This window comes from Agelaius phoeniceus, chromosome 1 (assembly GCF_051311805.1).
Source record: "Agelaius phoeniceus isolate bAgePho1 chromosome 1, bAgePho1.hap1, whole genome shotgun sequence".
Taxonomy (NCBI): domain Eukaryota; kingdom Metazoa; phylum Chordata; class Aves; order Passeriformes; family Icteridae; genus Agelaius; species Agelaius phoeniceus.
This window is the reverse complement of record NC_135265.1, coordinates 155487037-155514710: the sequence shown is the minus strand read 5'-3', so window position 1 is coordinate 155514710 and position 27674 is coordinate 155487037. Positions and strand designations below refer to the sequence as shown.

Below are 27674 nucleotides of genomic sequence, written 5' to 3'. Positions count from 1 at the left end.
CAGATGGCGGACGCGGTGCTGGCGGCGCTGGGCGCGGCGGCGCCATTCCTGCGGCCGGGCGAGCGCGAGCGCCTGGCGGCCACCACGCGTCCCTTCGACCCCCGCGCCGAGTGCTTCGTGCCCCACGCCGGACACGAGTTCGTCAAGGGACGCGTGGTGGAGAGACAGGGGGGCAGCGTCACCGTGGAGACCGAGCTGGGAGAGGTGACATGGGGGGACACGGGGGGCTTGGGGACATGGGGGGGGTCATGGGGGGCTTGGGGACATGGGGGGGGTCATGGGGGGATTGGGGTCACGGGGGTCTCAATGGGACATTGGTGGAGGAGATGCCACCATGGAGATAGAGCCTGGAGAGGTGACACCGGGGGCGTCACAGGGACCTTGGGGACATGGGGACCTTGGGGTCATGGGGGGGTCATGGGGGGCTTGGGGACATGGGGACATCCGGGAGTGTCACAGGGGTCTGGGGGCGTCATGGGGACCTTGGCATCACAGGGGGCTTGGGGACATGGGGGCCATGGGGTCATGGGGGAATCAGGGACATGTGGGGGTCACCGGGGTCTCAATGGGACATTGAGGAGATGCCACCATGGAGATGGAACCTGGAGAGGTGACACCAGGGGGGAGGGCACGGGGACTTTGGGGACATGGGGGGGGTCATGAGGACCTTGGGGACATGGGGACCTTGGGGAGGGTCACAGGGCTCTGGGAGCGTCATGAGGACCTTGGGGTCACAGGGGCCTTGGGGACATGGGGAGGGACACAGGGGTCTCAATGGGACATTGAGGAGATGCCACCATGGAAACAGAGCTAGGAGAGGTGACACCAGGAAGGTCACGGGGACCTTGGGGACATGGGGACCTTGGGGTCATGGAGGGGGTCATGGGGGGCTTGGGGACAAGGGGACCTTGGGGAATGTCACAGGGGTCTGGGGGGGGTCATGGGGGGCTTAGGGTCACAGGGGGCTTGGGGACATGGGGAGGGACACAGGGATCTCAATGGGACATTGAGGAGATGCCACTGTGGAGATAGAGCCTGGAGAGGTGACACCAGGGGGTCACAGGGACCTTGGGGACATGGGGAGGGGTCATGGGGACCTTGGGGACATGGGGGGGCTTAGGGTCATAGGGGGCTTGGGGACATGAAGCGGTCACAGGGATCTCAATGGGACATTGAAGAGATGCCGCCGTGGAGACCAAGCTGGGAGAGGCGACACCAGGAAGGTCACAGGGACCTTGGGGACATGGGGACATGGGGACCTTGGGGAGTGTCACAGGGTTCTGGGGGGGTCATGGGGACCTTGGGGACACAGGGGTCTCAATGGGACATTGCTGGAGGAGATGCCACCATGGAGACAGAGCCTGGAGAGGTGACACCGGGGGCGTCACAGGGACCTTGGGGACATGGGGACCTTGGGGAGGGTCACAGGGTTCTGGGGGGGTCATGGGGACCTTGGGGTCACAGGGGCCTTGGGGACATGGGGAGGGACACAGGGATCTCAATGGGACATTGAGGAGATGCCACTGTGGAGATAGAGCCTGGAGAGGTGACACCAGGGGGTCACAGGGACCTTGGGGACATGGGGAGGGGTCATGGGGACCTTGGGGACATGGGGGGGCTTAGGGTCATAGGGGGCTTGGGGACATGAAGCGGTCACAGGGATCTCAATGGGACATTGAAGAGATGCCGCCGTGGAGACCGAGCTGGGAGAGGCGACACCAGGAAGGTCACAGGGACCTTGGGGACATGGGGACATGGGGACCTTGGGGAGTGTCACAGGGTTCTGGGGGGGTCATGGGGACCTTGGGGTCACGGGGGTCTCAATGGGACATTGGGGAGAAGCCACCGTGGAGACCGAGCTGGGAGAGGTGACACGGGCTGGGGCACGGGGACCTTGGGGACCTGGGGAGGGACACAGGTGTCCCAATGGGACATTGAGGAGATGCCACCATGGAGATGGAGCTGGGAGAGGTGACACCAGGAAGGTCATGGGGAGCTCAAGGAGACCCCAGACGCGCCATGGCGGGGCCGGTGGTGGCGCCGCTGGAGAGGGGACAGCACCATGGGCACCGAGCAGGGACAGGCGGCGCTGTGAGGTCACCAGTGACCCCTCGGTGTCCCCCCAGACGGTGACGGTCAAGGAGGGCGACGTGCACCAGCAGAACCCGCCCAAGTTCGACAAGATCGAGGACATGGCCATGCTGACGTTCCTGCACGAGCCCGCCGTGCTCTTCAACCTCAAGGAGCGCTACGCGGCCTGGATGATCTACGTGAGAGAGACCCCAAAAACGGGGAAAATGGGGGGGAACATCAAAAATGGAGAGGAGGACCCCCAAAAATGGGAGAGGGAATCTCAAAAACGGGGAAAATGGGCGGGGACATCAAAAATGGAGAGGGGGACCTCAAAAATGGGAGAGGGAATCTCAAAAACGGGGAAAATGGGCGGGGACATCAAAAATGGAGAGGGGGACCCCCAAAAATGGGGGGGAGGGACCTGAAAAATGGGGGGGAACCTGAAAAATGGGGGGGAGAACATCAAAAATGGGGAAAATGGGGGGGAACATCAAAAATGGAGAGGGGGACCTCAAAAATGGGAGAGGGAACCTCAAAAACGGGGAAAATGGGGGGGGACATCAAAAATGGGGGGGAACCTCAAAAATGGAGAGGGGAAACTGAAAAATGGGGGGGGGAGAACATAAAAAATGGGGAAAATGGGGGGAACCATCAAAAACGGGGGGGAACCCCAAAAATGGGGGGGAGGGATCTGAAAAATGGGGGGGAACATCAAAAATGGAGGGGGAACTTCAAAAACGGGGGGGAGAACCTCAAAAATGGAGAGGGGAAACTCAAAAACGGGGGAGGACCTCAAAAATGAGGAAAATGGGGGGGAACATCAAAAATGGGGGAGAGGGACCTCAAAAATGGGGAATATGGGGGGGGGAACATCGAAACTGGGGAGGAACATCAAAAATGGAGAGGGGAAACTCAAAAATGGGGGGGAGAAACTCAAAAACGGGAGGGGGACCTCAAAAATGGGAGGGGGAAACTCAAAAATGGGGAAAATGGAGGGGAACATAAAAAAATGGGGGGAACATTGAAAATGGAGAGGGGAAACTCAAAAATGGGAGGGGGAACATTAAAAAAAAACCATCAAAAATGAGGGGGGAACATCAAAAATAGGGGGAAACCTCAAAAATGGGAGGGGGAACCTCAAAATTGGGGAAAATGGGGGGGGAACATCAAAAATGGAGAGGGGAACCTCAAAAATGCGGGGGAGGGACCTCAAAAATGGGGGGGGGAACAGGGGAGACCCTGCCCCAAAGCTTGGGGGGGCTGGAACCAGGGAGGGGCTTCTGGGGGGGCTTTGGGGCACCAGGAATTGAGGGGGGGGGAGGCTTCTCCAGAGCTGCCCAGATCCCAAATGTCCCATCCCTGGCTGCCCTGAACCCCCCAGACCCAAAATCTCCAATTCTTGGACCCCCAAGAGCCCCAGACCCAAAATCTCCAAACCTTGGACCCCCAGCACCTCTGAACCCCCCCCAGACCCAAAATCTCCAAACCTTGGACCCCCAGGACCCCCAGACCCAAAATCTCCAAACCTTGGACCCCCAAGAGCCCTGAACCCCCCCAGACCCAAAATCTCCAAACCTTGGACCCCCCTGAACCCCCAGACCCAAAATCTCCAATTCTTGGACGCCCAGGACCCCTGAGCCCCCCCCCCAGACCCAAAATCTCCAAACCTTGGACTCCCAAGAGCCCTGAACCTCCCCCAGACCCAAAATGTCCAAACCTTGGACCCCCAGGAGCCCCAGACCCAAAATCTCCAAACCTTGGACCCCCAAGAGCCCTGAACCTCCCCCAGACCCAAAATCTCCAAACCTTGGACTCCCAAGTGCCCTGAACCCCCCCAGACCCAAAATCTCCAAACCTTGGACCCCCAGGAGCCCCTGAGCCCCCCCCAGACCCAAAATCTCCAAACCTTGGACCCCCAGGAGCCCTGAACCCCCTCCAGATCCTCCAGTGTCCCATCCTTGAGCCCCAAAAGCCCACTCCACCCCTTCCCACGCCCTGGTTGGGGTTGGTGTCCCCTCCCCAGGTGTGTCAGGCCCTGAGCCCCCCGTTTGTCCCCCCCAGACCTACTCGGGGCTGTTCTGTGTCACCGTGAACCCCTACAAGTGGCTCCCGGTCTATGACCCACAAGTGGTGGCCGCCTACCGGGGCAAGAAGCGCAACGAGGTCCCCCCGCACATCTTCTCCATCTCCGACAACGCCTACCAGTACATGCTGACAGGTGGGACACCCGAAAACGGGCCCGGGGACACCTGGGGCCACCTGGGCACGAGGGGAGGCCCAAGGGTCCCCGTGGGTCCTCACGGATTTGAGCCATCTCAGATGGGAGGGTGGAGAACCCCAACATCTCCCTCACCTGGGAGGGTGGAGAACCCCAACATCTCCCTCACTTGGGAGGGTGGAGAACCCCAACATCTCCCTCACCTCTGTCTCACCTGGGACCCCAATATCTCCCTCACCTGGGAGGGTGGAGAACCCCAACATCTCCCTCACCTTGTCCCACCTGGGACCCCAACATCTCCCTCACCTGGGAGGGTGGAGAACCCCAACATCTCCTTCACTTGGGAGGGTGGAGGACCCCAGCATCTCCCTCAGCTTGGTCCTCACCTGGGTGGGTGGAGAACCCCAACATCTCCCTCACCTCTGTCCCACCTGGGACCCCAAGATCTCCTTCACTTGGGAGGGTGGAGGACCCCAAAATCTCCTTCACCTTGTCCCACCTGGGACCCCAACATCTCCTTCACTTGGGAGGGTGGGGAACCCCAACATCTCCCTCACCTCTGTCTCACCTGGGAGGGCGGGGAACCCCAACATCTCCCTCACCTCTGTCTCACCTGGGAGGGTGGAGAACCCCAACATCTCCCTCACCTTATCCCACCTGGGAGGGTGGAGAACCCCAACATCTTCCTTACCTCTGTCCCACCTGGGACCCCAAGATCTCCTTCACTTGGGAGGGTGGAGGACCCCAAAATCTCCCTCACCTTGTCCCACCTGGGACCCCAACATCTCCCTCACCTGGGAGGGTGGAGAACCCCAACATCTCCCTCACCTTGGTCCTCACCTGGGATCCCAAGATCTCCTTCACGTGGGAAGGTGGAGAACCCCATCTCCCTCATCTTGGTCCTCACCTGGGGGGGTTGGAGAACCCCAAACCCCAGACCCTCAACATCTCCCCACCCTCATCCCACCTGACCTCCTCCTCACCTGGGGGGGTTGGAGAACCCTGAACACCTGAACTTTGTCCCACCTGACCTCCTCCTTACTTGGAGGAGAGCTGAGGACCCCCAAGACCCCTCCTCACCTCCTGACCCTTCTGTCTCTCCCCACAGACCGCGAGAACCAATCCATCCTCATCACGTGAGTCCCCAGGCCTGACGCCGCCCCACAGGTGTGGGGTGGGCCCAGGTGCCCCAGGTGACCCCCATGACCCCTCAGTGACCCCCCCGGTGACCTCCTTGCCCCCCCCCCAGCGGCGAATCGGGGGCGGGGAAAACGGTGAACACCAAACGCGTCATCCAATACTTCGCCAGCATCGCCGCCATCGGCGACCGCAAGAAGGAGGCGGCCAATAGCAACAAGGTAAGGGCGGGGCCTGGCCACGCCCCCCCCACCGTGGGGAGGGTCCCCTGGCCGTGTCCCCGCCCACCCGCGGTGTCACCTCCACCCCAGGGCACCCTGGAGGATCAAATCATCCAGGCCAACCCCGCGCTCGAGGCCTTCGGCAACGCCAAGACCGTGCGCAACGACAACTCCTCGCGATTCGTGAGTGGGGCGGGGCCTGGGGGGCGGGGCCTGGGGGACGGGGCCTTGGGGAGGAGTCTGCAGGGCCTTGGGGTGGGGCAGCACCTGTGGGGTGGGGTCTATGGGGTGGGGCCGGTGTCTGTGGGGCATATCGATGGGGTGGGGTCTGTGGGGCGGGGCCAATGTCCATAAGAAGATTAATGGGGTGGGGTCTATGGGGTGAGTCTGGTGTCTGTGGGGCACATCAATGGGGCAGGGTCTATGGGGTGGGGCCGGTGTCTGTGGGGCACATCAATGGGGTGGGGTCTATGGGGTGAGTCTGGTGTCTGTGGGGCACATCAATGGGGTGGGGTCTGTGGGGTGAGTCTGGTGTCTGTGGGGCACATAAATGGGGTGGGGTCCATGGGGTCAGGCTGGTGTCTGTGGGGCACATCGATGGGAGGCGGTCTGTGGGGCGGGGCCAATGTCCATCAGAACATCAATGGGGTGGGGTCTATGGGGTGGGGTCAGTGTCTGTGGGGCACAGTGGTGGGATGGGGTCTATGAGTGGGTTCTGTGAGGTGGAGATTGGATTTTGGGGTCTATGGGGTGAAGTCGGTGTCTGTGGGCGCATCAATGGGGTGGGGTCTGTGGGGTCAGGCTGGTGTCTGTGGGGCACATCAATGGGGTGGGGTCTATGGTGTGTGGTCTATGGGGTGGGGCCGGTGTCTGTGGGGCACATCTATGGGGTGGAGTCTATGGGGTAGGGCCAGTGTCTGTAAGTCACTTCTATGGGGTGGGGTCTATGGGGTGGGGCCAGTGTCTATGGGGCACATCAATGGGGTGGGGTCTATGGGTGGGTTCTGTGAGGTGTAGATTGGATTTTGGGGTCTATGGGGTGGGGCCAATGTCTATGAGAACATTTATGGGGCGGAGTCTATGGGGTGGGGACGGTGTCTGTGGGGCACATCAATGGGGCAGAGTCCACGGGTGGGCTCTGTGGGGAGGAGACTGTCAGATCTATGGGGCAGGGTCCATTGGGATCTGTGGGGTGGAGCAGGGTCAGTGGGGTGGGGCCAGCGGAATGGGGTCTATGGGGTGGGGTGGAGAGGCTAGGGTCTATGGGGCAGGGTCTATAGGGCTGGGTCTATGGGGTAGGATGGACAGGTTAGGGTCTATAGGGCAGGGTCTATAGGGCTGGGTCTATGGGGTGGGGTCTGAAGATCACAGTGGAAGAGGAGACGGGCTCTATGGGACAGCACCTATGGGGAAGGGTCTATGGGGTGGCCTCTATGGGGCAGGGTCGTTGTGTGGGGCCTGTGGGGCAGGACCTATGGCCCCCACCACCCTTTTAGGGGAAATTCATCCGGATCCACTTTGGGGCCACCGGGAAGTTGGCGTCGGCCGACATCGAGACCTGTGAGTGGCCACAGGGTGGTGGGACCAGGGTTTGGCCACTGTCCGGCCTCTGTCCGTGTGTCCAGAGCCCTCCTTGTCCCTCTGTCCACTTCCTCATCTTTCCATCTCCTCATGTCTCCATCCATCCCTCCTGCCCTCCACATGTCTGTCTGACTTCCTGGTTGGTGGATCCATGAGTTGTCCGTCCATCCATCCATCCATCCATCCATCATCCATCCATCCATCCATCATCCATCCCTCCATCCATCCATCCATCCATCCATCCATCATCCATCCATCCATCCATCCATCCATCCATCCATCCATCATCCATCCATCCATCCATCCATCCATCCATCCATCATCCATCCATCCATCCATCCATCCATCCATCATCCATCCATCCATCCATCCATCCATCCATCCATCATCCATCCATCCATCCATCCATCCATCCATCCATCATCCATCCATCCATCATCCATCCATCATCCATCCATCATCCATCCATCCATCCATCCATCCATCCATCCATCATCCATCCATCCATCCATCATCCATCATCCATCCATCCATCCATCCATCCATCATCCATCCATCCATCCATCCATCCATCCATCATCCATCATCCATCCATCCATCCATCCATCATCCATCCATCCATCATCCATCCATCCATCCATCCATCATCCATCCATCATCCATCCATCCATCCATCCATCCATCCATCCATTCATCCATCCATCCATCCATCATCCATCCATCCATCCATCCATCCATCCATTCATCCATCCATCCATCCATCCATCATCCATCCATCCATCATCCATCCATCATCCATCCATCCATCCATCCATCCATCCATCCATCCATCCATCCATCCATCCATCCATCATCCATCCATCCATCCATCATCCATCCATCCTCCATCCATCATCCATCCATCCATCCATCCATCCATCCATCATCCATCCATCCATCCATCCATCATCCATCATCCATCCATCCCCCATCCATCCATCCATCCATCATCCATCCATCCATCCATCCATCCATCCATCCATCCATCCATCCATCCATCATCCATCCATCATCCATCCATCCATCCATCCATCCATCATCCATCCATCATCCATCCATCCATCCATCATCCATCCATCCATCCATCCATCATCCATCATCCATCCATCCATCATCCATCCATCCATCCATCATCCATCCATCCATCATCCATCCATCATCCATCCATCATCCATCATCCATCCATCCATCCATCCATCCATCATCCCTCCATCCATCATCCATGATCCATCCATCCATCATCCATCCATCCATCCATCCATCCATCATCCATCCATCATCCATCATCCATCCATCATCCATCCATCCATCATCCATCCATCCATCCATCCATCCATCATCCATCCATCCATCCATCCATCCATCCATCCATCCATCCATCATCCATCCATCCGTCATCCATCCCTCCATATGTTCATCCCACCATCCCTCTCCATGGTTGGTAGAGCCAATGAGTTGGTGTCCTGCCCTGTTGTTCATCTCCTTGTCCCACCATTGTCTCTCCATCCCTCTCCTCACCCCACCTTCTCCCCATCCACCCTCCCAGACCTCCTGGAGAAGTCCCGTGTCATCTTCCAGCTGAAGGCGGAGCGCAACTACCACATCTTCTACCAGATCCTCTCCAACAAGAAGCCGGAGCTTCTGGGTGAGCTGGGTCACCACCATGGCCTCAGGGCTTCTCCTTCCCCCCTCCTCCTGAAATTTTGGAGTGGTTTGAGGAGATTGGGAGTGCTCATAGGTGTCTCCATCCCACACCAGAGATGCTGCTGGTCACCTCCAACCCCTACGACTACGGGTACGTGTCCCAGGGCGAGGTGACCGTGGCCTCCATCGACGACGCCGAGGAGCTGTTGGCAACCGACGTGAGTGGGGAGGCGTGGAGGGAGGGATGAGTCCATGGATGGATGGATGGATGGATCCGTGGATATAGAGGCCTTCAAATGGGGGGATGACTCCATGGATGGATGGATCCGTGGATATAGAGGCCCTCAAATGGGGGGATGACTCCATGGATGGATGGAGATATGGGGAGATGGATGAAAGGATGGATGTACGAGCTCATGGATGGATGGATCCGTGGATATAGAGGCCCTCAAATGGGTGGATGAGTCCATGGATTGATGGATTAAGTCCTCAAATGGATTGATGGAAGAATCCGTGGACAGGTGAATCCATGGATGGATGGATGGATGGATGGATGGATGGATGGATGGATGGATGGATGGATGAGTCCATGGTTGGATGGATGAAGTTCTGAAATTGATGGATGGATCCAGGATAAATGAGTCCTGAGCTGAACAAATGAACCCATGGATGAATGAATGAATGAATGAATCCATGGACAAGTCCTTCAAGTGGACAAACCCATGGCTGGACATGTCCCCATTGGCCAGCTGGGCCAACGAGTGGGAAGGACAGTGGGAGGTGCCCTCAGGTGGTGACCATCACAGGTGGTGACCAGCAGAGGCTGTGCCCTCACCTGGCCCCTCCCTCACCTCCTCCACCCCTCCCAGAGCGCCTTTGACGTCCTGGGCTTCACGGCCGAGGAGAAGGCCGGTGTCTACAAGCTGACGGGGGCCATCATGCACTTTGGCAACATGAAGTTCAAGCAGAAGCAGCGCGAGGAGCAGGCGGAGCCGGACGGCACCGAAGGTGGGTCAGGGCGAGGGGGTGACGGGTCAGGGGAGGGGTCACCAGGTGAGGTGGCACCTGACCAGGTGTCTCCCGCTCCGCAGATGCCGACAAATCCGCCTACCTGATGGGGCTGAACTCGGCCGACCTGCTCAAGGGCTTGTGTCACCCGCGCGTCAAGGTGGGCAACGAGTACGTCACCAAGGGGCAGAGCGTCCAGCAGGTCTACTACTCCATCGGGGCCTTGGCCAAGGCCGTCTACGAGAAGATGTTCAACTGGATGGTGGTGAGGATCAACAACTCGCTGGACACCAAGCAGCCGCGGCAGTACTTCATCGGCGTCTTGGACATCGCTGGCTTCGAGATCTTTGATGTGAGGCTCGAGGCAGGGACAGTGGTGCTGGGCCTTGCATTGAGCCAGCTGGGTGGTGAGGGGGTCTCCTGCAGCTTCATGGTGACCTTGGGTGGGGATTGGGTCCTTGTGTTGATGTGGTTGAGTGTTGCGTTGACCTCATTGATCCCAGTGACTCCTTTAGGTGTTGAGTTGACCCTCTTGATGCCACTGGGTGTTGTTTTGAGCCCTTTGCGTCTCAGGTTGACCCCATTTATCTCATTGGACATTCTGCTGACCCTCTTGGGTGTTGAGTTGTCCCTGTTGACACCCGGTGGGTATCACTTTGACCCTGTTGACGTTGAGTTGACCCCATGGATCCCATTCAATGTTGTCTTCACCCCACTTGGTGTCAGATTGACCCTGTCCATCCCATTGGGTGTTCAGTTGAACCTGGTGAGCCTTGAGCTGGCCCTGTTGAGTTGGCCCCATAGACTCAGTTGGCTCCGCTGGGTGTTGAGTTGACCCCATTGACTCCATTGGCCCTTTTGGGTGTTGAGTTGACTGCATGGACCCAATTGGCCCCACTGGGTGTTGAGTTGACCCCATGGACTCAGGTGGCCCCATTGGGTATTCAGTTGACCCCACTGGGTGTTGAGTCGACCCCATGGACTCAGTTGGCCCCATTGGGTGTTGAGTTGACCCCATGGACTCCATTGGCCCTGTTGGGTGTTGAGTTGATGCCATTGGGTGTTGAGTTGGCCCCATTGGGTATTGAGTTGACCCCACTGGGTGTTGAGTTGACCCCATTGATGCAGTTGGCCCCATTGGGTGTTGAGTTGACCCCATGGACTCAGGTAGCCCCACTGGGTGTTGAGTTGACCCCATTGGGTGTTGAGTTGACCCCATGGACTCAGATGGCCTCATTGGGTGTTGAGTTGCCCCATGGACTCCATTGGCCTCGTTGGGTGTTGAGTAGACCCCATGGACTCAGGTGGCCCCACTGGGTGTTGAGTTGACCCCATGGACTCAGATGGCCTCATTGGGTGTTGAGTTGACCCCATTGGGTGCTGAGCTGACCCCATGGACTCCTTCACCCGTCTCTCGCTCTCCTCCCCCAGTTCAACAGCTTTGAGCAGCTCTGCATCAACTTCACCAACGAGAAGCTGCAGCAGTTCTTCAACCACCACATGTTCGTGCTGGAGCAGGAGGAGTACAAGAAGGAGGGCATCGAGTGGGAGTTCATCGACTTCGGCATGGACCTGCAGGCCTGCATCGACCTCATCGAGAAGGTACCACCACCCCCAGGGCCTCCAGGTCCTCCAGGGGCTGAGGGAGGAGGGCCCGTCCAGCTGGAGCCCCTCAGGTGCCCCAGGAGCAGCTTTTGGGTTGTCCTTGGTGTCCTTCCCGGCCAACAAGGTCTGCTTGTCCACAGCCCATGGGGATCATGTCCATCCTGGAGGAGGAGTGCATGTTCCCCAAGGCCTCGGACATGACCTTCAAGTCCAAACTCTACGACAACCACCTGGGCAAGTCGGCCAACTTCGGGAAGCCACGGAACGTCAAGGGCAAGTCCGAGGCCCACTTCTCGCTCATCCACTACGCCGGCACCGTGGACTACAACATCCTGGGCTGGCTGGAGAAGAACAAGGACCCCCTGAACGAGACGGTGGTGGGGCTCTACCAGAAATCCGCCCTCAAGCTCTTGGCCCACCTCTTCTCCAACTACGCCGGGGCAGACTCCGGTGGGTGATGGAGGGGTGAAGAAGACAGCTCCCACAAAAGTTGTCCTTGTTCCCACCTCACCCCACCGCTCTCCTCCGCAGGCGGCGACAGCGGGAAGGGGAAAGGAGCCAAGAAGAAAGGTTCCTCCTTCCAGACGGTCTCAGCCCTACACCGGGTGAGGGACCCACTCTGGATCTGCTGTGGGGCAGGGGGAGAACAAGCCCTGGTGTAGAGGGTGGTCCCACCACCCCCCAGCCCCTCCCCTGCTCTCCCATTGGTCACCCTCCCCTCTCCTCCCCAGGAGAACCTCAACAAGCTGATGGCCAACCTCAAGACCACCCACCCCCACTTCGTCCGCTGCCTCGTCCCGAACGAGCGGAAGGAGCCGGGTGAGCCAAGGCTGGGGATTGGAGGTTGGGGCGAGGGCGTGGCTCATGGTTGACCCCTCACCTGTGTCCCCCTCCAGGTGTGATGGACAACGCCCTGGTCATGCACCAGCTCCGCTGCAACGGGGTCCTGGAGGGAATCCGCATCTGCCGCAAGGGCTTCCCCAACCGCATCCTCTACGGGGACTTCCGCCAGCGGTGGGGACACCAAACGGGTTCGGGGAGGGGGGACAACCCCATGGGGGCTGAACTCAGGGGTCACGTCCCCTGTGGCCCCCAGGTACCGCATCCTGAACCCCGCAGCCATCCCCGAGGGGCAGTTCATCGACAGCCGCAAGGGCGCCGAGAAGCTCCTGGGCTCCATCGACATCGACCACAACCAGTACAAGTTTGGGCACACCAAGGTGAGGTCTCATGGTGCCCGTTCCCCGTGGTCCCGCCATCCCTCAGGTGTTGTGGACCCCATGGTCCCACCATTCACGTGTCCACCTGTCCCTCCCTGTGTCCATCTGTTCCTTCTGGACCCCTACCCCACCCTTCCACCCACCCACAACCAGTTTGATCCCACTGGAGAGATCTCATGGGCTCTGTTCCCTGTGGTCCCACCATCCAAAGTGGACATGGACCTCATGGTCCCGTGATCCTCTTGTCCATCTGTCCATCAACATGTCCATCTGTCCATCTAACCAAACACCACCCCATCCATCTAACCCACCACAACCCCTTTGGACAAACTGTGGGGACATCCTGTGGTCTCTGCTCCCTGTGGTCCCAGCATCCTTCATGTGTTGTGAACCCCATGGTCCCATGATCCCCGTGTCCATCTGTCCACCAACATGTCCATCTGTCCATCTACCCAGACTCCACCCCATCCTTCCACCCACCCACAACCAGTTTGATCCCGCTGGGAGAGATCCATGGTCCCTGTTCCCTGTGGTCCCACCATGCAAAGTGAGCGTGGATCTTGTGGTGCCATGATCCCCATGTCCATCTGTCCATCAACATGTCCATCTATGTAGACACCACCCCATAATTTCACCCACCACAACCAGTTTGATCCCACTGGGTGAGGTCTCGTGGTCCCCGTTCCCTGTGGTCCCACCATCCCTCAGGTGTTGTGGACCTCATGGTCCCACCATTCACGTGTCCATCTGTCCCTCCCTATGTCCATCTGTTCTTTCTGGACCCCTACCCCATCCTTCCACCCAGCCACAACCCCTTTGGACACAATGTGGGGACATCCTGTGGTCTCTGTTATCTGTGGTCTCACCATCCAAGGTGAACATGGACCTCATGGTCCCATGATCAGCATGTCCATCTGTCCATCTATGTAGACACCACCCCATAATTTCGCCCACCACAACCAGTTTGATCCCACTGGGTGGAGATCTCATCGTCTCTGTTCCCTGTGGTCCCAGCATCCTTCATGTGTTGTGAACCCCATGGTCCCATGATCCCTGTGTCCATCTGTCCACCAACATGTCCATCTGTCCATCTACCCAGACTCCACCCCATCCTTCCACCCACCACAACCAGTTTGATCCCACTGGGTGAGATCTCGTGGTTCCTGTTCCCCGTGGTGCCACCATCCGAGGTGGACACAGGCCTCGTGGTCCCACCACCACCTCCTCCCTCCCCTCAGGTCTTCTTCAAGGCAGGGCTCCTGGGCCAGCTGGAGGAGATGCGTGACGAGCGCCTGTCCCGCATCATCACCCGCATCCAGGCGCGGGCGCGGGGGCAGCTCATGCGCATCGAGTTCAAGAAGATCGTGGAGCGCCGGTGAGACGGGGCTGGGCCTTCTGCTCACCTGGTCACCTGGCTGGGCTTGTGGTGGCACCTGTGTCCTCCTTCTCCTCCTCCTGGTAGGGACGCGCTGCTGGTGATCCAGTGGAACCTCCGGGCCTTCATGGGGGTGAAGAACTGGCCGTGGATGAAGCTCTACTTCAAGATCAAGCCCTTGCTGAAGAGCGCGGAGACGGAGAAGGAGATGCAGGTGGGTGGGGTGGGCAGGGCAGGGTGGGACCACCACCACCATCACCACTGGAGTGGTCTGGGGGGTGTTGGATGAGGGTCTTTGACCTTCTCGGGGTCTCCTGGAGCAGAACATGAAGGAGGAGTATGGGCGGCTGAAGGACGCCCTGGAGAAGTCGGAATCGCGGCGGAAGGAGCTGGAGGAGAAGATGGTCTCCATGCTGCAGGAGAAGAACGACCTCCAGCTCCAAGTGCAGGCTGTGAGTCCGATCAGCCCAAAACCACATCACAGGTGTGACCGCCACCCCCACCACGCCCTGGGGCAATCCTGCTTCACTTGCCACCTCTCCCCCAACAGGAGCAGGACAACCTGAACGACGCCGAGGAGCGCTGTGACCAGCTGATCAAGAACAAGATCCAGCTGGAGGCCAAGGTGAAGGAGCTGACAGAACGGCTGGAGGATGAGGAGGAGATGAACGCCGAGCTGACAGCCAAGAAGAGGAAGCTGGAGGATGAATGCTCGGAGCTGAAGAAGGACATTGATGACCTGGAGCTGACCCTGGCCAAGGTGGAGAAGGAGAAACACGCGACTGAGAACAAGGTGAGGATGGGGAGAGGCCTTGGCCTCAAGGTGAGGGGACTTGAGTCTGCTCGGCCTTGTTGGGTTGGGTTGAGGAGACTCAAGGCTGGTTGGGTTGAGTTGGGTTGGGTTGGTGAGACGTAAAACTGGTTGGGTTGGGTTGGGTTGAGTTGGGTTGGGTTGAGTTGGGTTGGGTTGCGTTGCGTTGGTGAGATGTAAAACTGGTTGGGTTGGGTTGAGTTGGGTTGAGTTGGGTTGGGTTGGTGAGACATAAAACTGGTTGGGTTGAGTTGGGTTGAGTTGGGTTGGGTTGGTGAGACGTAAAACTGGTTGGGTTGGGTTGAGATGATCGAGGATGGTTCAGATGGGTTGAGAAGACATGAGATATTGAGGACACCCAAGGCAGGTTGGGAAGATCCAGTGTTGTTTGGGGTGGGCTCATTGAGAAGACCCAAAGTCCTTTGGGTGCTCCTGCATTGAAACAACCACTTTGGACGAGGTGAACATCAACCTCCCCCAACTCTGCCCCATCCCAGCACTGAGCTGGAGGCCGGACACTTCTCCTACAGGTCAAGAACCTGACGGAGGAGATGGCGGGGCTGGACGAGACCATCGCCAAGCTGGCCAAGGAGAAGAAGGCTCTGCAGGAGTCCCACCAGCAGACACTGGACGACCTGCAGGCCGAGGAAGACAAGGTCAACACCTTGACTAAGGGCAAAGTCAAGCTGGAACAGCAAGTGGACGATGTGAGTGTGGCTGGTCCCATCCCAGGCCCTGCTGAGGAACTTCTGGGGCAAAGACGAGCAGAACTTGAGGTTTCTCCCCATTTCTGTGTTCCTGCACAGCTCGAAGGCTCCCTGGAGCAGGAGAAGAAGATCCGGATGGACCTGGAACGGGCCAAGAGGAAACTGGAAGGTGACCTGAAGCTGACCCAGGAGAACATCATGGATCTGGAGAATGACAAGCAGCAGCTGGAGGAGAAGCTCAAGAAGTGAGGCTGGATCCCCCTGCCACGTGAGGTCCAGTTGAGGGTCTCAGGTGAGACCTCACTTGCCTCCACTTCTTCCACAGGAAGGAGTTTGAGATCCACCAGCAGAACAGCAGGATCGAGGATGAGCAGGCGCTGGCTCTGCAGCTCCAGAAGAAGCTGAAGGAGCTACAGGTGCGGGGGGAAGCTGGGTCTGTGTCTCATTGGGTTGGACTGGAGCATCTCCAGGTGATTTGGTTGGGTTGAAGAGCAACCTGGCAGTTGAGATGGAGAGTCTCAAGGTGGTTTTGTTTGAGTGGAAGAGACTCCACTTATCTGGGTCAGTTTTGGTGGGGTTGAAGAGTCTCCAGCTGGTTGGGCTGGGTTGAGTCTCCAACTGGTTGGGTTGACCTGAATGGTCTCCAACTGCTTGGGTTGGGTCGAGTTGAGTGGATTCAAGTGTCCCAAAGCTACTTGAGTTGGGTTGAGCGGAGGGATTGGGGGTTCACCCAAGTTGCTTTGAAGAACCTTCAGCTGGTTGGGCTGAAGAGTCTCCAACTGGCTGAGTTGGGTTGAGGGTCCACCTTGTTGGGTTGAGTTGCTTTGAAGAACCTTCAGCTGGTTGGGCTGGAGAGTCTCCAACTGGCTGAGTTGGGTTGAGTGTCCACCTTGTGGGGTTGAGTTGCGTTGAAGAACCTTCAGCTGGTTGAGCCAAAGCGTCTCCAACTGGTTGAGTTGGGTTGAGTGTCCACCTTGTGGGGTTGAGTTGCGTTGAAGAACCTTCAGCTGGTTGAGCTGAAGAGTCTCCAACTGGCTGAGTTGGGTTGAGTGTCCACCTTATTGGGTTGAGGTGCTTTGAAGAACCTTCAGCTGGTTGAGCTGAAGAGTCTCCAACTGGCTGAGTTGGGTTGAGTTGCTTTGAAGAACCTTCAGCTGGTTGGGCTGAAGCGTCTCCAGCTGGTTGAGTTGGGTTGAGTGTCCACCTTGTTGGGTTGATCCTCCTGGCATGCAGGCACGGATCGAGGAGCTGGAGGAGGAGCTGGAGGCGGAGCGGACGGGCCGGGCCAAGGTGGAGAAGCAGCGCTCGGAGCTGTCGCGGGAGCTGGAGGAGCTCAGCGAGCGGCTGGAGGAGGCTGGCGGTGCCACCTCGGCGCAGCTGGAGCTCAACAAGAAGAGGGAGGCGGAGTTCCAGAAGCTGCGGCGCGACCTGGAGGAGGCCACGCTGCAGCACGAGGCCACGGCGGCCGCACTGAGGAAGAAGCACGCCGACAGCGTGGCCGAGCTGGGCGAGCAGCTGGACAACCTCCAGCGCGTCAAGCAGAAGCTGGAGAAGGAAAAGAGCGAGCTCAAGCTGGAGCTGGACGACCTCAGTGCCAACGTGGAGCAGCTGATCAAGTCTAAGGTAGGAGGAGGTTGAGACGGACAGCAGGGAATCGTGGGACAGGACCCTTGGGATCATCCGGTTCTATCAACACTTGGGGAGGGACACCTTTCACTAGACCAGGCTGGCTTAAGTTGGGCTGAAGAATCTTCAACTGGTTGAGTTGGGTTGAGGGTCCACCTCGTTGGGTTGAATTGTGTTGCAGAACCTTCAGCTGGTTGGGTTGGAGAGTCTCCAACTGGTTGAGTTGGGTTGAGTTGCTTTGAAGTACCTTCAGCTGGTTGGGCTGGAGAGTCTCCAACTTGTTGAGTTGGGTTGAGCGTCCACCTCGTTGGGTTGAGTTGTGTTGCAGAACCTTCAGCTGGTTGGGTTGGAGAGTCTCCAACTGGTTGAGTTGGGTTGAGCGTCCACCTCGTTGGGTTGAGTTGCGTTGAAGAACCTTCAGCTGGTTGGGCTGGAGAGTCTTCCCATGGCTGAGTTGACCTTAGCTGGGTTGAAATGAAGATTCTCCACGTGGTTGGGATGGGTTGAGTGCAGGGTTGGGTGGATCCCACCCAGGGTTCCACCAGACCAGGTGGCTCCAAGCCCTGTCCATCGTGGCCTTGGACACCTCCAGCCATGGGGCGTGTCCACCCCACCATAGCCCCCAGCACCACCCCTCCTCTGGCCCCTCCCTGCAGGTGGCCATGGAGAAGATGTCGCGCTCCATGGAGGACCAGGCCGCCGAGCACTTGGCAAAGCTGGAGGAGACCCAACGCGTCCTCAACGACGCCAACACCCAACGGGCCAAGCTGCAGACGGAGAACGGTGGGAGCCGACCCTGGGTGGCCCCACCCCCACCCCACACCTGCACCCCCATCCCCCACCCCACCTCACCCCCACCCCACACCTGAAGCCCCTCCCACCCATGCAGGTGAGCTGTCGCGGCAGCTGGAGGAGAAGGAGGCGCTGGTGTCCCAGCTGACCCGCGGCAAGGTGTCCTACACCCAGCAGCTGGAGGACCTGCGGAGGCAGCTGGAGGAGGAGATGAAGGTGGGGTCTGATGGGCGGTGAGAAGACCTGGGGGGGGAGGTCCAGGTGGGTCACAGGTGTCCTTCACCCTCATGGTCACTGGTTCAGAATGGTTGGGTCAGGTGGGTCCATCTACAGTGGTTCCATCCAAGGTGGGTTCCATCTACAGGGGGTTCTGCTGTAGGAGGTACAGGGAGGGTTGGCTTGGTCTGCAGAAGGTCTGGTTGGGTTGAGGTGATGAAGTCCACCTCTTGCTGAGCTGGAGACCGCAAGAAGCTCAAGCTGACTTGGATCCAACAGTTCCACCTTCTCCTGAAGGTGTGAGGAAGGTTGGGTTGATCTGGAAGAGCTTGGGTTGGTCTATGGAAGGTCCAAGGGTGATTGGGTTGGTGTAAAGTGGTCTAAAGAGGGGCTGGGTTGGTCTATGGAAGGTCCAAATAAGGTTGGCCTACAGAAGGTCTGGAGAAGGTTGGCTTGGTCTACAGAAGGTCTGGTTGGGAGACCCTTGGGAGAATGTTCTGGAGAAGGTTTTGGAGGAGACATTGCCCCATGGCTGGAGCTTCTGTGGCATCAGGGGTGGAGATCACCCTTGGGAGAATGTTCTGGAGAAGGTTGTGGTGATGAAGACCAGCTCCTGCTGAGCTGGAGACCCCAAGAAGTTCAAGTTGACTTGGACGCAACGGCCCCACCTTCTCCTGAAGGTGTAGGGAAGGTTGGGTTGATCTGGAAAAGCTTGGGTTGGTCTATGGAAGGTCCAAACAGGGTTGGGTTGGTCTGCAGAAGGTCTGGTTGGGTTGTGGTGATTCAGACCAGTTCCTGCTGGAGACACCAAAAAGCTCAAACTGACTTGGATCCAACGGTGCCACCTTCTCCTGAAGGTGCAAGGAAGGTTGGGTTGATCTGGAAGAGGATGGGTTGGCCTACAGAAGGTCTGGAGAAGGTTGGCTTGGTCTGCAGAAGGTCTGGTTGGGTCATGGTGATTCAGACCAGCTCCTGCTGAGCCAGAGACACCCAAGAGGACTCCAGGTGCCCCGGAGTCACCTCCAGGTGCCGCCTTCTCCTCACCAGGCCAAGAACGCGCTGGCGCACGCGCTGCAGTCGGCCCGGCACGACGGGGACCTGCTGCGGGAGCAGTACGAGGAGGAGACCGAGGCCAAGGCCGAGCTCCAGCGCGCGCTCTCCAAGGCCAACTCGGAGGTGGCCCAGTGGAGGACCAAGTATGAGACAGACGCCATCCAACGCACCGAGGAGCTGGAGGAGGCCAAGTGAGTCACCATGGCTGGAGCTCCTGTGGCATCAGGGGTGGAGCTCACCCCTGGGAGAATGTTCTGGAGAAGGTTTTAGAGAAGTCTGAGTGAGTCATGGCCCAATGCGTGGAGTTTCTGTGGGGTCAGGGTGGAGATCACCCTTGGGAGAAGCTTTGGAGGTTTTAGAGGTTATAGTCGTCTCCTCGTGGGTGGAGCTCTTGTCAGAGGGGTGGACACCACCCCCTGGAGAAGGTTCTGGAGGAGGAAGAGGAGGCCAAGTGAGTCTTGCCCCATAGATGGAGATTCTGTGGGCTTAGGGAGCTGGAAACCACCGGAAAAAGTTCTGGAGAAGGTTTTAGAGGTTGAGTCACCTTCCCATGGGTGGAGCTCCTGTGGGGTCAGGGTAGAGGCCATCCACAGGAGAAGTTTTGGAAGTTTTAGAGGTTAAGTCGTCTCCTCATGGGTGGAGCTCCTGTGGGGTCAGAGGGGTGGAGACCACCTGCTGGAGAAGGTTCTGGAGGAGAACAAGTGAGTCTTGTCCCATAGATGCAGATCCTGTGGGGTTGGGGAGCTGGAAACTACTGGAAAAAGTTCTGGAGAAGGTTTTAGAGGTTGAGCCACCTTCCCATGGATGTAGCTTCTGTGGAGTCAGGGGTGGAGATCACCCTTGGGAAAATGTTCTGGAGAAGGTTTCGGAGGAGTCATCGCCCCATGGGTGCAGCTTCTGTGGGGTCAGGGGTGGAGAATGTTCTGGAGAAGGTCCTGGTGGAGGTAGAGTGCCCTGGAGATGGTGGAGGAGATGTCGAGAAGAACCTTGGCCAGTGGCTGGGTGGGAGGAAGGTTCGAGCGGCCCCACCTGGCCCAGGGGTGACCCCAGGTGGTCCCTGGGGCAGGAAGAAGTTGGCGCAGCGGCTGCAGGAGGCCGAGGAGGCCGTGGAGGCCGTCAACGCCAAATGCTCCTCGCTGGAGAAGACCAAGCACCGGCTGCAGAACGAGATCGAGGACCTGATGGCCGACGTGGAGCGGTCGAACGCAGCCGCCGCTGCCCTGGACAAGAAGCAGAGGAACTTTGACAAGGTGGGCGGGTGTGGCAGGTTGGGGACGGCCGGGCGGGGCCAGGTGGCTGCGGGGTGACACCTGGCTGCTGTCCCCAGGTGCTGGCCGAGTGGAAGCAGAAGTTCGAGGAGTCTCAGACGGAGCTGGAGGCATCCCAGAAGGAGGCCAGGGCCCTCAGCACCGACCTCTTCAAGCTGAGGAACATCTACGAGGAGTCCCTGGAGCACCTGGAGACCTTCAAGAGGGAGAACAAGAATCTCCAAGGTGACACCGCGGGTCCCTCTGCCCACCTGGGCGTTCCCCGCCCATTCCCCACGGGGTCTGACGGGCTCTCACCTGGGCAGAGGAGATCTCGGACCTCACGGAGCAGCTCGGCGCCGGCAACAAATCCATCCACGAGCTGGAGAAGGTCCGGAAGCAGCTGGACGCCGAGAAGCTGGAGCTCCAAGCCGCTCTGGAAGAGGCTGAGGTGGATCAAGCCCCGTCCCACCCCATGCCTGCCTTCTCCTGGTGGGACGTCCACGCTCTGTGGTCCTCAAGGTCCTCTCTGTCCTCCCCAGGCCTCCCTGGAGCACGAGGAGGGGAAGATCCTGAGGGCGCAGCTGGAGTTCAACCAGGTGAAGGCGGAGTACGAGCGGAAGCTGGGCGAGAAGGAGGAGGAGATGGAGCAGGTGAAGCGCAACCACCTGCGCGTGGTGGAGTCGCTCCAGACCTCGCTGGACGCTGAGACCCGGAGCCGCAACGAGGCCCTGAGGCTGAAGAAGAAGATGGAGGGCGACCTCAACGAGATGGAGATCCAGCTCAGCCACGCCAACCGTGGTGCCAACGAGGCCCAGAAGCAGGTCAAGGCTCTGCAGGGCTACCTGAAGGTACCTATCCATGTGGCGTGGAGGGGTAGGAGGTGCCTGAAGGTCCCATGGGTACATGGAGGTGTAGGAGGTACCTGAAGGTACCTGCCCATGTGGTGTGGAGGGGTTGGAGGTGCCTGAAGGTCCCACAGGGAGATGGAGGTGTAGGAGGTACCTGAAGGTCCCATGAGGACATGGAGGTGCAGGAGGTACCTGAAGGTTCCACGGGGACATGGAGGTGGAGGAGATACCTGAAGGTACCTGTCCATGTGGTGTGGAGGGGTTGGAGGTACCTGAAGGTCCCATGAGGACATGAAGTTGCAGGAGGTACCTGAAGGTACCTGTCCTTGTGACATGGAGGGGTAGGAGATGACTGAAGATTCCACAGGGACATGAAGGTACCTTCAGGAGATACCTGAAGGTTCCTGTCCATGTGGCGTGGAGAGGTAGGAGGTGCCTGAAGGTCCCACAGGGAGATGGAGGTGTAGGAGGTACCTGAAGGTCCCATGAGGACATGGAGGTGCAGGAGGTACCTGAAGGTCCCATGAGGACATGGAGGTGGAGGAGATACCTGAAGTTACCTGTCCATGTGGTGTGGAGTTGTTGGAGGTACCTGAAGGTCCCATGGGGACATGGAGGTGCCAGAGGTACCTGAAGGTACCTGTCCATGTGGTGTGGAGAGGTAGGAGATGCCTGAAGGTCCCACAGGGACACGGAGGTGCAGGAGGTACCTGAAGGTCCTACGGGGACATGAAGGTGTAGGAGGTACCTGAAGGTCCCTGTCCATGGGGACATTGAGGTCCTGAAGGTACCTGCCCGTGGGGACATGGAGGTGTAGGAGGTACCTCCAAGTACACCAGGGACATTGGGATGCAGGAGATACCTGTCCTGTGGGACATGGAGGTGTAGGATGCTCCTCAAGGTACCTCTCTGTGGGGACATTGAGGTCCTGAAGGTAGCTGTCCATGGGGACCTTGGGGTGTAGGAGGTCCCACCACCCAACAGGGGTGGTTTGATGGACCCACCACCCCTTCCCACCACCCCATGGCCAGGTGGACCCACCACCCCTTCCCACCACCCCATGTCTGGGTGGACCCACCACCCCTTCCCACCCCATGTCCGGGTGGACCCACCACCCCATGGCTGGGTGGACCCACCATACCATGTCTGGGTGGACCCACCACCCCTTCCCACCACACCATGGCCAGGTGGACCCACCACACCATGTCCAGGTGGACCCACCACCCCTTCCCACCACCCCCAGGACACACAGCTGCAGCTGGATGATGCGGCAAGGGTCGGGGAGGACCTGAAGGAGAACGTGGCCATGGTGGAGCGCAGGAACACCCTGCTGCAGTCCGAGCTGGAGGAGCTCCGGGGCCTGGTGGAACAGACCGAGAGGGCCCGGAAATTGGCCGAGCAGGAGCTGATCGAGGCCAGCGAGAGGGTCCAGCTCCTCCACTCGCAGGTGAGACCTCACCTGCCTGCCAGGAGAGGGGCCACCTCCATCCAGGGGGGCTCCAGCCCAGGAGAAACAGCTCTGGTGGCTTGGTCGAGGAGCTCAAGGTGGCTCGGGGTGGTGCAGACCCAACATCTCCCCCTCCTCCTCAAGGGTTGGTCCGGAGGAGGTTGGCTTGGTCTAAAGAAGGTCCAAGGAGGGTTGGGTTTGGTTGGAGGAGGTTGAGTTGGTCCATGGAAGGTCTGGTTGGATTCACATGATGAAGACCAGCTCTCACTGAGCTGGAGACCCCAAGATGGCTCCAGTTGACCTGGACCCTACAGTGCCACCTTCTCCTGAAGGTCTCAGGAGGGTTGGGTTGATCTGGAGGAGGTTGGCTTGGTCTGAAGAAGATGATCCAAGGAGGGTTGGGTTTGGTTGGAGGAGGTTGAGTTGGTCCATGGAAGGTCTGGTTGGATTGGGGGATGAAGACCAGCTCTCACTAAGCTGGAGACCCCAAGATGGCTCCAGTTGACCCGGACCCTACAGTGCCACCTTCTCCTGAAGGTCTCAGGAGGGTTGGGTTGATCTGGAGGAGGTTGGCTTGGTCTATGGAGAGTCCAAGGAACATTTGGTTGGCCTGCAGAAGGGTGGTGTCCATTTCTCTGTTGTGTCACCAAGATCTCCAGATCTTTCACCCCGCAGAGACACAGGGGAGTCTCCAAGACCTGTGGGGACCGAGGGGGTGGGACAGCAGACCCTGGGCCACCTCCTGAGGTCCCTCTTGCTCCCTCCAGAACACCAGCCTCATCAACCAGAAGAAGAAGATGGAGGGTGACATCTCCCAGCTGCAGACAGAGGTGGAAGAGGCCGTCCAGGAGTGCCGGAATGCCGAGGAGAAGGCCAAGAAGGCCATCACTGACGTGAGTGTCCCAGCGGGGTCATCACTGGGGCCATCATTGAGGCCACCACCGGGGTCATCACCAGGGTCATCACTGGGGCCACCACCATGGCCATCAGTGAGGCCATCAGTGAGGCCACCACTGGGGTCATCACTGGGGCCATCACCGGGGTCATCAATGGGACCATCACCAGGGCCATCACTGGGGCCACCACTGGGGTCATCACCGGGGCCATCACAAGGGTCATCAATGGGATCATCACCAGGACCATCACTGGGGCCACCACTGGGGTCAACACCGGGGTCATCACCAGGGCCATCACCAGGGCCACCAGTGGGGTCATTAATGGGGCCACCACCGGAGCCATCACCAGAGCCATCAGTGGGATCACCACCGGGGCCACCACCCTGACTACCACCCCGACCACCACTGGGGCCATCACCGGGGCCATCACCAGGGCTACCACTGGGTTCATCACTGGGGCCATCACCGAAGTCCATCACCAGGGCCACCACTGGGTTCATCACTGGGGTTATCACTGGGGCCACCACTGGGGCCACCACCGGGGCCACCAGCGGGGCCACCACCACGGAGAATGTGCCATGGACCCCCTTCTTGTCCCCCTGCGGGCAGGCGGCCATGATGGCAGAGGAGCTGAAGAAGGAGCAGGACACGAGCGCGCACCTGGAGCGCATGAAGAAGAACATGGAGCAGACCATCAAGGACCTGCAGCTGCGGCTGGACGAGGCCGAGCAGCTGGCCCTCAAGGGCGGCAAGAAGCAGCTGCAGAAGCTGGAGGGGCGCGTGCGGGAGCTGGAGAACGAGCTGGAGGCCGAGCAGAAGCGCAACGCCGAGAGCGTCAAGGGGCTGCGCAAGTCCGAGCGGCGCATCAAGGAGCTCAGCTACCAGGTGAGACCATGGAGGTGAGACCATGGAGGTGAGACAATGGGGATGGGTCAAGGAGCTCAGCTACCAGGTGAGACCATGGAGGTGAGACCACGGGGGTAGGTCAAGGAGATCAGGTACCAGGTGAGACCATGGGGGTGAGACAATAGAGGTGGGTCAAGGAGCTCAGCTACCAGGTGAGACAACGGAGGTGAGAACATGGAGGTGGGTCAAGGAGATCAGCTACCAGGTGAGACCATGGAGGTGAGACCATGGGGGTAAGATCATGGTGGTGGATCAAGGAGCTCAGTTACCAGGTGAGACCACAGAGGTGAGACTTAGGTAACAGGTGAGACCATGGTGGGGGGTCAAGGAGCTGAGGTACCAGGTGAGATCATGGAGGTGACACTCAGCAACCAGGTGAGACCATGGAGGTGAGACTGTGGCTCACCTGGGTGGGTGGGTCAGCTACAAGGTGAGACCACACAGGTGACACTCAGCTACCAGGTGAGACCATGAGGGTGAGACTCAGGTACCAGGTGAGACCACGGGGGTTACACCATGGGGGTGAGACAGACCATGGGGGTGGGTCAAGAAGCTCAGCCACCAGGTGAGGCTCAGGTGAGAACACCTGAGCAGATCATGGAGCTCAGGTGCAGATGAGACCATTGAGGTGGGTCATGGAGCTCAGCCACCAGGTGACACCACCTGGGTGGGTCAAACTCAGCTACCAGATGAGGCCACCACAGCATGGCCTCTCTTGAGTGACACCTGTGGGGGATAAAAAATGGGCAGAGATGGTGACCCCAGGGATGTGGTCAACCCAGAGTGTTCATGGGGTGACCACAGGGACACAGGTGACCCAAGACATGGTGGCCACAGGAACAAAGATGACCCAGAACATTCATTGGGTGACCGAAGGGACGTGGGTGACACAGGACCTGGTGGCCAGGGGGACACAGGAAGTCTCTGAGAAGGGAAACTGAGACACAGGATGTGTGGCTGTGCTCTGGTCAAGTGTCCAACCCTGTCCCTGTTCCCCCAGACGGAGGAGGACAAGAAGAACCTGCTGCGGCTGCAGGACCTGGTGGACAAACTGCAGATGAAAGTCAAGGCCTACAAGAGACAGGCGGAGGAGGCGGTGGGTGAATGGGACAGAGGGACGGACGGACGGACAGATGGATGGATGATGGATGGATGATGGATGGATGATGGATGGATGGATGGATGGATGGATGATGGATGGATGGATGGATGGATGATGGATGGATGGATGGATGGATGGATGGATGGATGATGGATGGATGGATGGATGGATGATGGATGGATGGATGATGGATGATGGATGGATGGATGGATGATGGATGGATGGATGGATGATGGATGATGGATGGATGGATGGATGATGGATGGATGGATGGATGGATGATGGATGGATGGATGATGGATGGATGGATGGATGGATGGATGGATGGATGGATGGATGGATGGATGGATGGATGATGGATGATGGATGATGGATGGATGGATGATGGATGGATGGATGGATGATGGATGGATGGATGATGGATGATGGATGGATGGATGGATGATGGATGATGGATGAATGGATGGATGGATGGATGGATGGATGGATGATGGATGATGGATCCATGGATGGACAGATGGATGGATGATGGATGGATGGATGATGGATCCATGGATGGACAGATGGATGAAGCCACCTCAGCTGTGGGGTGCCTGGAGAACATCCACACCTCCCTGTGGCCCCCGCACTGACCTCCCGCACCCCCTCCAGGAGGAACAGGCCAACACCAACCTGGCCAAGTTCCGGAAGGCGCAGCATGAACTGGACGAGGCCGAGGAACGCGCCGACATCGCCGAGTCCCAGGTCAACAAACTGCGGGCCAAGAGCCGCGACATCGGAACCAAGGTGGGACCTCCTGTCACCTCCTGTCACCTCCTGTCACCTCCTGTCACCTCCTGTCACCTCCTGTCACCCCCTGTCACCCCCCACAGCTGCCCCACAACCCCTCCTGGACCTTCTCTCTCCTCTCCCATTTCAGAAGCTGCATGATGAGGAGTGACCCGTCCCTAGAAGGACCCACCAGCCCCACCCCAGCATGATGAGTGCCCCCCACCATGGGACGCGTGACCCATCACCACCATGAGGGACTCCACTGCCACTGCAAGTGACCCACCATGGTGAAGGACCCACCGTGACCATGACTGACCAACCAACACTGTGTTGGACTCACCACCACCATCATGGACCCACCTCTAAAGACACATGATGATGATGCTGATGGTGATGATGATGGACCCATGATGATGGTCATGGACCTGTCACCACCACAATGGATCCATGATGATGATGATGATGATGATGATGATGATGATGATGATGATGATGGTCCCACCATGATGGACCCATGATGATGCTTATGGACCCACCACCACCATGATGGACCCACCATGATGATGATGATGATGATGATGATGATGATGATAGACTCATCACCATGATGGAGTCACAATCTCTGACCCACCATGATGATGATGGACCCACCATGATGATGCTCATGGACCCATCACTACCACAATGGACCCATCATGATGATGATGATGGAGTCACCACCATGATGGAATCACCCCTCTGACCCACCATGATGATAATGGACCACCATGATGGACCCATGATGATGATGATGATGATGATGATGATGATGATGATGATGATGATGGACCCACCACCATGATGGAATCACCACCTCTGACCCACCATGATGATGATGGACCCATCATGATGGACTCATGATGATGCTCATGGACCCATCACCACCATGATGGACCCACCATGATGATGATGATGATGATGATGATGATGATAGACTCATCACCATGATGGAGTCACAATCTCTGACCCACCATGATGATGATGGCCCACCATGATGGACCCATCATGATGATGATGATGATGATGATGGACCACCACCATGATGGAATCACCACCTCCGACCCATGATGATGATGGACCCATGATGAT

The 27674-nt window shown here is 58.3% G+C and overlaps 1 protein-coding gene across 1 annotated transcript; it reads left to right on the top strand.

The window, feature by feature from the left end:
* On the top strand, positions 1-26808 carry LOC129130720 (myosin-6-like). Its single transcript, XM_054649304.2, has 38 exons — positions 1-204; positions 2127-2270; positions 4135-4291; positions 5400-5427; positions 5541-5649; positions 5740-5832; positions 7146-7209; positions 8816-8914; positions 9028-9131; positions 9783-9921; positions 10005-10273; positions 11353-11523; positions 11667-11976; positions 12058-12131; positions 12258-12345; positions 12423-12540; positions 12623-12746; positions 13985-14121; positions 14209-14335; positions 14445-14573; positions 14672-14914; positions 15463-15639; positions 15739-15884; positions 15965-16055; positions 16873-17262; positions 17922-18048; positions 18155-18273; positions 19321-19517; positions 20393-20576; positions 20654-20819; positions 20900-21024; positions 21116-21424; positions 22668-22871; positions 23639-23764; positions 24377-24652; positions 25674-25769; positions 26427-26561; positions 26695-26808. Exons 1-38 carry the CDS (start codon positions 4-6, stop codon positions 26713-26715), a joined length of 5817 nt encoding a protein of 1938 aa, XP_054505279.1. The 5' UTR covers positions 1-3; the 3' UTR covers positions 26716-26808.
* The last annotated feature ends 866 nt before the right edge of the window (positions 26809-27674 follow it).

Bases quoted from the DNA above. Each gene is read 5' to 3' on its own strand.
- LOC129130720 (XM_054649304.2), top strand. From the start codon at position 4: ATGGCGGACGCGGTGCTGGCGGCGCTGGGCGCGGCGGCGCCATTCCTG. The intron at 18,274-19,320 runs GTGGGGTCTGAT...TCTCCTCACCAG, and splicing joins AGCTGGAGGAGGAGATGAAG to GCCAAGAACGCGCTGGCGCA. The intron at 19,518-20,392 runs GTGAGTCACCAT...TCCCTGGGGCAG, and splicing joins GAGGAGCTGGAGGAGGCCAA to GAAGAAGTTGGCGCAGCGGC.